We start from the raw sequence: 9,552 nt of genomic DNA, 5'->3' as shown, positions 1-9,552 counted from the left end.
GATTTCCTCAATCAGGGCGCAAAACCCAGCGGGGAAGGGTGGTATTTGCGTGCGCTGGAGGTCTCGGCTGGGGGTGTGGGATGCGGGGTTCCCGAGGAGACAGATGAGGGATTTTGGCCTTGAGGGAAGGGAACTGCAGAATTCCTCCCCTCGATTCCTCAGGCGGGAGGCTATGAAACAGACCTCGCGATGCAGAATGCGGCCCTGGAAGCGGAGGGCGAAAGGGCGAGCCAAGGACACCAACCCGAGCGCGCTTCGGGAAACCCCGTGAGGACCACGTTCCCGGGCACCCCGGCCACAGCCCTGGCCCGAGGCCGACCTTGAAGGGCAGGCGGTGTCCTCGGAGCAGCGAGCGCAGGCAGCCCACTGGGAGCCCTCCACCACCCAGGGTTCTAGTTCTTGGGTGAGGAATAGAAAGCAGTGCTGGCAGGGAGCGGATGGGACCGAAGCTCGCCCTGCACGGCGCGCTGTACCAGCGCCGGGCCGAGCGGCCTGGATCCGGGTTCCCGGGGGCGGTGCGCGGAAGGGGGCGGGGCCTGCGTGGCAGCGTGGGCGCGAGCGCGCCGGCGGGAGGGAGCCGGGAGGAGGGGGCGGGGCCGCGCCGCCCGCGCCGCGCTGGGCCCTCTCGGCCAATGAGCGGCGTCCACATGCCGCGGCGCGGCGAGAGGGGAGGTAGCGGCGGATAAATGCTATTAGAGCAGCCGCCGCGGAGCCGTCCCCGACGCCACCTCCTTGTCCTCCGCCGCAGTTTCCTCCGCCGCTGTCGGGGGTGCGGAGCTGAGGGAACAGGGCGAGCGCGCCGCGCACCACCGGGTCGGCTAGCTGCCCTCGTTCCGTCCCGCCCTCAGGGGTCGGCCAGGCGCCCCCTCCTCCTACCCGGGCGGGGCCGCGAATCACCTTAGGAGAGCGGGGAGGGGGCTCGGGGGCTGCGGCCTGCGGAGAGGACCGGCTGTTGAGGGCGAAGGAGACCCTCTCGCCCGAGGAGGAGAGGGAGGGTCGCGAGCCCCTCGCCCCACCGCCCAGCTGAGCCGGGGGAGGGCACCGCGGCGAGGGCCGGGCGGCGAGAGGGGCGGTTGTCTTGCGGGAGGGGGCGCGGGGTGATTCAGCGCCCCGCGAGGCGGAAGCGGCCGGAGAAGGAGGGGGAGACGCCAGTCCGCGCCTGGGCGCCCGGGGTGGCACGAGCCCGCGGTGCGAGTGCGAGTGCGAGGCGGAGGCGAGGAGGCCGCGGGGACGGGGAGGCGAGGCCGGCCGGGCCCCCGCAGCCATGGAGAACGCGCACACAAAGACGGTGGAGGAGGTGCTGGGTCACTTCGGTGTCAACGAGAGTACGGGGCTCAGCCTGGAGCAAGTCAAGAAGCTCAAGGAGAGATGGGGCTCCAACGGTAGGTGGCCGGGGCTGCAGGGACCCCGCGCGGCCGGGCGCGGGCCCGAGAGCCAGGGAAGATGGCTGACCGGGCCCCACCTCGTGGGTCTCGGCTCCGCGCCCGCCGAGGGCTGCGGGCGGCTGTTGAGCCCCCGCGCCGGCCTCGAGGGAGAGCAGCTGCGGGCGCGGGGGCTGGATCTGCACCTCCTGTCGACCTCCTCGCGGCTCGAGCCCTTGACCTTCCACGCACGCAGCCAGATCCACGGCCAGTCACCAGCAGCAGCCGGCCCCGCGGAGGGAGGGACGAGCCTCCTGCAGCTGGGTTGAGCCCTTCGAGACATTTTCTCTTCCCCAGCCGGTTTATGAGGCGGCGTAGTCATTGAGACTGCCTCTGACCGTTCTTGTACTACCGGCAGCCTCACATCTGGCAGAAGTGATGACATAGCTGAAATGACTCGTTGTTTCAGGATCCCTGTTTAGGTGGCGGTGAGATTTTACGCTTTGGGGTAGACCTAAGGCCATTGGTTACAGCAGGTGTTGCATATTTTCCTGCGGTACCATTTTAGTGTGGTTTTCATTAAAAATGGTTGAATGTACATATGTCTTCGTATGTCTTTCAAAGAGTGATAATTTTTAGCAATTCCTTTTAGATAATGCCAAAATGTGTTTTTTTTTCCCCCCCTTCCTCCTCCTCTTGACATGCTGTCTGGCGAACTTCTGCATTCTACAGAGTTACCTGCTGAAGAAGGTAAGTGATCTTAAAATGTTCTCTCCCCGCTCCTTTGTGTGCTGATGTTAAGGTGACATTTACAACAAATACGTTGTTTGTTCCTAACAGGAAAAACCTTGCTGGAACTTGTGATTGAGCAGTTTGAAGACTTACTAGTTAGAATTTTATTGCTGGCGGCATGCATATCTTTTGTAAGTATAAAGCAATCCATTTTCTCTCTCAAAAAAATGGGGATGTTCCATAGGTGAAAAACCAGGGAATAAATGAAGTCCCTTGGGTGAGAACATTATATTTGGAGATTTAATCAGTGTCTCCGTAAATTTTTTGAAACCCAGGTATTTTTAAATTGCAGACAAAACACTTGAAGCCATTTGTGAACAGAAAATAAACGGATGCCTGACATGTACAGTGCGGTTAGAAATTATTCTCTAATGTGGCGAGGTCTTATATGTTCTTGTGCTTTATCAGCTTTCAATCTCAAAAAGTTCTTTATTGGAAGATCTTTTCTTTTTTGGGTTCTTCCATTGTGTAAAATTGTACTGAGATGATGATGGGCTCTTTATATAGTCTGTAAATAGAACTCCCAAAAGGAATAGTCCAGTTGCTCTCCTGTCCTCGTAATGGCAAGGTGACAGTTGTTTCTGACAGTGACAAGAATGATGACGGTAGTGATGGCACCACTGTTGACCAAATTTGGTCACTGACCTTTAGGGTGGCATATTTATCTAAATTGGACCCTTGTCTTGAGTGACTCCTAGGTAAAGAGAACAAGGTTCAGGACAGTTGGTTCTGGATCTTTAAAAGAAAAAAAAAAAAGAAAACCCATAGTGTTTTTTCTCGTTCTGTATGTATGTGCTTACCCGCTTGATTCCTGTATGGTTGCTAAGGAACTGGTGAAATGCAAAGAACTTCAGCAGAAGAAAGGGGGTGGGGATTGGTGAGGATATTGCTAGGTTACTAACATTTTTTTCTGTTCAATATTAATTTTTTATTGCATTTTTTTCTTGGGCATTGGACTTGGTAGTTTTCCTAAAAATGGTCACGAATAGGAGGACACAGATGCTCCTAAGCCTAAGAGCATGAGATACGTTTTGTTCTTAATGTGTTTTATGCTTATAAGAAACTATGATGGTGAGTGAATTCACCCAGTGCTGTACTCTCTTTAGTCTTCGCAAAACTGACACAGCTTCAGGGTTTCACTTTTGTGTGTTTGTAGGTACGTGAGCCCCAGGGATTTACCTTAGTCTTTATGACAGCCATACCACAGGGGGCCGTTCTGAGAACTAAATGAAGTAGTGGACATTAATTTAGGTGAAGGGGAAAAGTGGAATGAGGTGAACTTTTTTTGAAGTAACTCTGTTCACAAATTCTGCCATGGGACTTGACTATATCATGCCACATTAACCAAGTAACGGGGGGCCATTAATCAGTCCTCTTTTCAATGGTTTTCATTGAAGAAAATTGAATGCTGTATCAACCTATTCAACATCCTGAGTTAAATCATCCATATCCCTTAGATGCCTGCTTAATTAATTTAACCCTTCAATCTCCACTGTCCCCCCAGTAGATAGCTACTGCTTTAACCAGTTAGGACAATAGGATAAAGGAGTAAATTTGTTTGGGTAACTAATTTTGGTATATTGTCATGGGCCGAAAAATTATATATTCCTGTTAGGGTAATATTTATATTTAAGTAGGCTACATAATTTGCAATAGTCTCATCTTCGATAGTTAAAATACTGGGGTTCATTAAAGGCATCAGGGACCTCTTAGAAGTTGATCAGCTAGTGTTAGCAAGCCAGAGATAAAATAACTTCTTGAGTTTTTCTGCATATGTAACTCAAGGTACTGTTGTAACATCAGTGGCATTATTTCCAATAAACAAGCTATTGACTATTTGGGTTACATAGTATCTGTTGAGTGATCAGGTTGAGTGACTGAATTAACATTTTGAAATAGTGATGTGTGTGATTTTTACTTTGAAGTAAGTTGTTCCTAGACATTTTCAAATGGGTTTTAAAATAAATAATTTTGTTGTAAGGTAGCATGTTGGGTTTTTGTAGCTTTATAGAGCTGTTTTGAAATTGAAATTTGAGTTACCTTTGGGTAACTCCTTGGCATTATTGCTGAGGAAATGAACTATGCAACATTTTTACTTTATGGGTTGCTATGCAAAAAAAAAAAGTTTAGGAAGTATTGTTACTTAATTTACTTTGATTTGTTTGATTAAGAAATTGCAGATATAAAACCTGTTTGTTGATTCTCTTCACATGCAGTTGGCACTACTGCATCCTACTTGACCTTTCCCTTATTTCTTTATCTTTCAAAAGAGCACTGAGTCTTTTGTGGTCGTCAGTTTATTCCTATTTAATAGGAAAAACTGGTGGATTATTCATGCCCTTTTGGAGAAGTGAAGAGGTAGTTCTGTATCTATGATAATCATCAGGTTCTCCTCAAGTTAAAAAGAAATATTAGGCTTCAGTGATTTATTTTAAATATCAAACTAGGTAGTAAACTGTTAACCATAGTTAATATTTTGCTGTGGCAGAAAGTAGGAAACTATTAATGTTTTACACTTGTGACCTGTAAGGGATAGTTTAATTAACTTCTAATATTCATCAAAATGGTTTACTTTAAAGGTCACTTGGGTTGGAAGAAGCGAGCTATATATCTCCCATTGCATATGAAATAACATTAGAAATTCCTCAATTTTAACATTCAGGGCCTTCTGTCCTTTCATTTTGTCTTTCTCTCTCTTTTGTCACCAACTCTTTGCCGTGCATAGAACATGTATGGTTGCTTACCTGGAATTCTCCTCCTCTCCTCTCTCTCACTATTTCATTAGGTATTGGGTTGGCCAAAAAGTCCTTCTAGTTTTTTCTGTAAAATTCCTCATTCTTCATTTTCACTAATAATTTTATTGACTTGGGTATTTTGAGTATGTCAGCAATCTCCCAGCATATGGGCTTCTAGTGGGTAGAGGCCAGGGATGTCCCTAAACATCTTCCAATGCGTAAGACAGCCCCACAGCAAAGATTATTTGGTCAGCGTGTCAATAGTACCAAGAAACCTTGCAGATCACTTTTGATAAGTTTGATCAGTCACAGCACCTTCTCCACGCACTGCACAAATCTTGTTTTACCTTTCTTGAAATAATAAAGCATAATATGCCGAAAGTGTTATGTATCTTATTCCATTTTCAATATTAAAATGGTTGCACAAAAATTCTCAAATTTTGAGTTTTTACTGCATACTGGTATGACAGCTGTCACAATTCAATGTAACAAAATTATTTTGAATGAAGTTAAAGATAGCTAAGCACTATTAGAGCGGAAAAAAACTAAATGAACTTTTTTGCCAACCCAGTATTTATTTAATACTTTCGGTACCTGTCACAAACACTGGGGGAAGAGTGTCAAACAAAATGGAAAAAGACTCTTACCTGGAGCTGACACTCCAGTGGAGACACAGTAAGTACAGTGTGTCAGTATAAGAGTCTGTTGGATGTGATGGTGCTGTGGAGAGAAATGAAGCGAGGAGATAAAATGTCAAATGGGGTGGTCAGAAGATGCCCCTAAGAAGGCGACACTTGAGAAGAGGCGGAAGGAAGGGAGCCGCAGGGCCATATATGCCGCATGCGTCTGAATCATAGAGCCCTCTGCCGAAACGACTTGCATTCGGTTTTTCTCCCCTCCACTAAAATGCTCACAGAACTTTCTTAAACCTCGGCGTTTCTCAACTTCTTACTTACTTTTGAATAATTGTCTTTTCTTTCTACTGGACCCTTTAAAGGGGTTCTTAATTGCTTTTAGAGCCGAGATTATTACTTTAGATAAAACAAATACATGTTTGGATGAGTTTGTATTGGAAGCATTTTCAAAATATTTAAGGTCAGTAATTTTTGGTTTTCTCAGAACAATAATATATTTAAGAAGTGTTTGATATGTAGTGATTTGAATTTTTTTTCTGTGTTTTCTTTTACTTATTTTTTAAAAAGAGAAAAAACAGGCAGTTTATTGATTGGTTTAACTAACTTATTTAGAGCATTTCTTTAAAATACCGTTTGAAAGGTGAAAGTATTGCCCTGGCTGGTGTGGTTCAGTGGATTGGGTGCCGGCCTGCGGACCAAGGGATTGCTGGTTCAGTTTCTGGTCGGGGCACATGCCTGGGTTGTGGGCCAGGTCCCTGGTTGGGGGTGTGTAGGAGGCAACCAATTGATGTTTATCTCCCTCTCTCTCTTCGACCTTTTCCCTCTCTCTAAAGGTAAATAAATGAAATCTTTAAAAAAAAAAAAGAAAAGTATGTGTAGTTTTTTCCTTTTTTTCAAAAGATTATTGTCTCAAATCTGAAAATATTAAGTATTTTCTCAAAAGGTTTGTGTTGGCATCAGAAGAAAATGTTGTAGTCTGATTCATAGTTTTTTAATTTTAAAATTTATTTTAATTTTTCTTAAACATTAGGACCTTCTGTAATTAAGGTAGATTTGGTGAATACTCATAGAGCAAATTCCTTCTGAAGTACATAGTTATTGTTGGTGCTCAATACATTAAAGGGATTTTCCTTAGTAATTAAAAAAAAATCTCTAGCTTTTACATGTTCGAAAATACCTGAACAGTGGGGGTTTTTTGTTTTTGTTTTTAATTTTTGAATTCTGAGAGTTGAATGAACTCAGAGTCCAGATGCTTTGCTGAAATCAATGATAAAGATTTATTCAAGGGTCTTAGGGTTTGAAAAGTGGAAATACAACTAGGCAATACCCAGAGTATTCTGAAGGAGAAAGAAAAGCTAAGAGTCCTTATAGTAAAAAGGACATTCTTGAGAAGATTCAGTCCTGCCTTCTCAGCCTCTGGACTGGCCTGATACAGTGATCCTCTGGAAGACGGGCGGTCTGGATAGTGGAGGTCAGATGACTTGGCTACGCGAACATTCTCCTTTCCTTAGTGCTTCAGTGGGTAATCAGGACTATCTGGAGGTTGGATGTGTATCCAGGCTTTGACACAGGACTGGAAAGTTGAAAAGTTTAAGTTCCTAGACTAGTTAAAACAAGAATAAAATTGTTACCTTATGCCTCAAGTTACTTGACTTTAGTTAGTTAAACAGTTTGACTGTAGTGACTTCGTTTTATTTCTTTACCCTCTTCCCCATGAGCATAGTCTGGAAGTCTAGGAAGCCCACCATAACAGGCGCAACTGAACAGCTCCGCTGCAGCTCAGAAGCAAGTTCTTACGCGCTTGTTTTTTAAACTAAGTGTTTTCAGCACCAATAATGATAGTTAACATTTATTGTACACTTATCAGAGCTTTAGATGAATAATTTTATTTACTCCCCCATGAACTTCTAAGGGAAGGTTTTTACTACTATTTCCGGAACCATAGAACCATCTCAAAATGGTCCTGATCCTGTTTTGCAATATATGGAGTAGCATTTTAGAGACACCAGACAAAAACTGCCTAAATTGTACTTTTTTTTAAAAAGGCTTTATTTATTTTTAGAGAGGGGAAGGAAGGGAGAAAAAGGGAGAGAAACATTGATGTGTAAGAGAAATATCAGTTGGTTGCCTCTTACATGCCCCCATCTGGGAACCTGGCCCACAACCCAAGCATGTGCCATGTCTGGGGTTTGAACCTGTGACCAGTCAGTTCACAGGCCGGTGCTCAATCCACTGAGCCACACCAGCTAGGGCCATACTTTTTTTTTTTTTTAATAGCTGAAAGAATTTTTGTTTTTTACCCCAGTAAATTGCCATAACACTTATTGATGATACTTTCTTCATTCTTGTGAAATGTTTAATTTCCGCTTTCTCTTTAAAAAAATTTTTTTATATAAATTTCATTTATCAAACAAGTGAGAGTCCAAAGCAACTTGCGAACAAGGCATTGCAAGTTTCTGAGTGTTCAAGGAGGAATACAGGCCTGTGCCCTCCACCTCAGAAATGTGCTCATGATCTCTCGTTTTCTTTTAATGGTCTTACTAAGAGCTCAGCATGTTATCCAACCTGAAAGATAGCTGATGCACAGTTCCACGACTGTCTCCCAGCTTACACCAACACATGACTTTTTACCTGGGATTAAAATTTGTCCGTTAAACTCAGCTCTCCAGCATCTTTCAGCTCTCCTGTTAGAAGTTACTATGCTATGCAGAGATCAGTCTCACAGGTAACAAGTAGAAGACACCATATCTTACCCTATTTAAGCAGTTTAAACTGTAGTTGAACATTCATTAGCAGGTGGTTACTTTGAATAGATTGGCAGGTTTGAAACTTTGAGCTTGCTGGGTAATGTAAGCCCCAGAAGACATGTAATGTTACTGTGTTTAAACAGCGCAAAGCAGAGGGATAAACTCTTTATGCCTAAAATTATACTGTAGTAGCCTTCCACTTTCCTTTGATGCTGTTGATGTAGTTGGTTGTCTTTTTTGCTCTCTTAATGTTTAAGTTCATATACTGCCATTTAGAGTTGTATGTCTTAGAGGTTGTGTGAGGTTCTGTTCATTCATTCATGCGTCTAATTTAGTAAATCTATAGTAAGCATCAACTGTGTATAAGATATCTTCTAGGCCCCTAGGGATACAACAGTGAACAAAAGGCAATACAGACATCATCTTTTATGTTTAACTTATTCTCAGTAAAGATTTTTTTAAACAGTTTCCCCTTCCTCCTGTATAAATACATTTGCATAACTTCTGGTAACCCATAATGAGAACTGGCTATACTATTATGCTAATAAGGCATCTTGCATTTTGCTAATAATACGTCACTCATCCAGTTTCACTCTCCTTTTCTCTGCTTTCTTCCCCATCTTATGGAGCCTTTCCTTTGTCGGCACCATCTTCCCACTCCCCGAGAGAGGCTCTCTTTTCAGTGCAGCACAGCCGTGAAGGGCTGCACCATGTGCTTTGAACGTAATTGGCTGGACTGCTGCTTACCATGTAATGAAACATGGTTGGTCTTCATTTGGGGCTGTAGCATTTAATTCTTTGGGTTATTTGTGGTTTCAAAATAGACATTTTTGAAAGTATTCAGGAAACTGTTGGTTGTCAATTTTTAATGGGTTCAGTGCCATCCTTCTACCCTAAGAGATTTGCCCACTAGTTTCCTATCAACACAAATTAGTATATCTGTACGACTTTCAATAACTCTGAATGCCTGTGTTTTTACACAAACATTTAAAGCCATGTAGTGGAAAGAAAGGCTAGTTAGTGCATTGTACAGATTAGGATTATTATATTGAAAAAACCACTTGGGCAAAGAAACTACACATTTCTTGCAAAGTGGAGGTTTACTCCTGATCGTTCTGTCACTGCTTGCCTTCATCTTTTCCTTTGCTCCAGCTGATGGCGGATATTGCTCTGAGTTTGTTCCTCAGGTCTGGCTGCCAAGAGGGAAACTCATATCCGCTTTAACAAGGTGTGAGGCTTATCTTACAGTTGCTAATGCTTCACTGACCTTTTGGAAAGGTCC

The 9,552-nt window shown here is 43.9% G+C and overlaps 1 protein-coding gene across 2 annotated transcripts in view; it reads left to right on the top strand.

The window, feature by feature from the left end:
• The first annotated feature begins 687 nt into the window (after positions 1–687).
• Positions 688–9,552, top strand: part of ATP2A2 (ATPase sarcoplasmic/endoplasmic reticulum Ca2+ transporting 2) — a 50,047-nt gene continuing 41,182 nt past the window's right edge. For both annotated transcript variants that reach the window (XM_045844610.1, XM_045844603.1), the window contains exons 1-3: positions 688–1,382; positions 2,094–2,111; positions 2,202–2,284. In XM_045844610.1, the coding sequence (XP_045700566.1) occupies positions 1,265–1,382; positions 2,094–2,111; positions 2,202–2,284 (219 nt within the window). In that variant the 5' untranslated portion in view covers positions 688–1,264. The remainder of the gene's footprint in view (positions 1,383–2,093; positions 2,112–2,201; positions 2,285–9,552) is intronic.

This window comes from Phyllostomus hastatus, unplaced genomic scaffold (assembly GCF_019186645.2).
Source record: "Phyllostomus hastatus isolate PE091 unplaced genomic scaffold, TTU_PhHast_1.1 phas_contig_1162, whole genome shotgun sequence".
Lineage (NCBI taxonomy): Eukaryota > Metazoa > Chordata > Mammalia > Chiroptera > Phyllostomidae > Phyllostomus > Phyllostomus hastatus.
The sequence above is the reverse complement of the archived record's forward strand: the minus strand, read 5'-3'. Positions and strand labels throughout refer to the sequence as shown.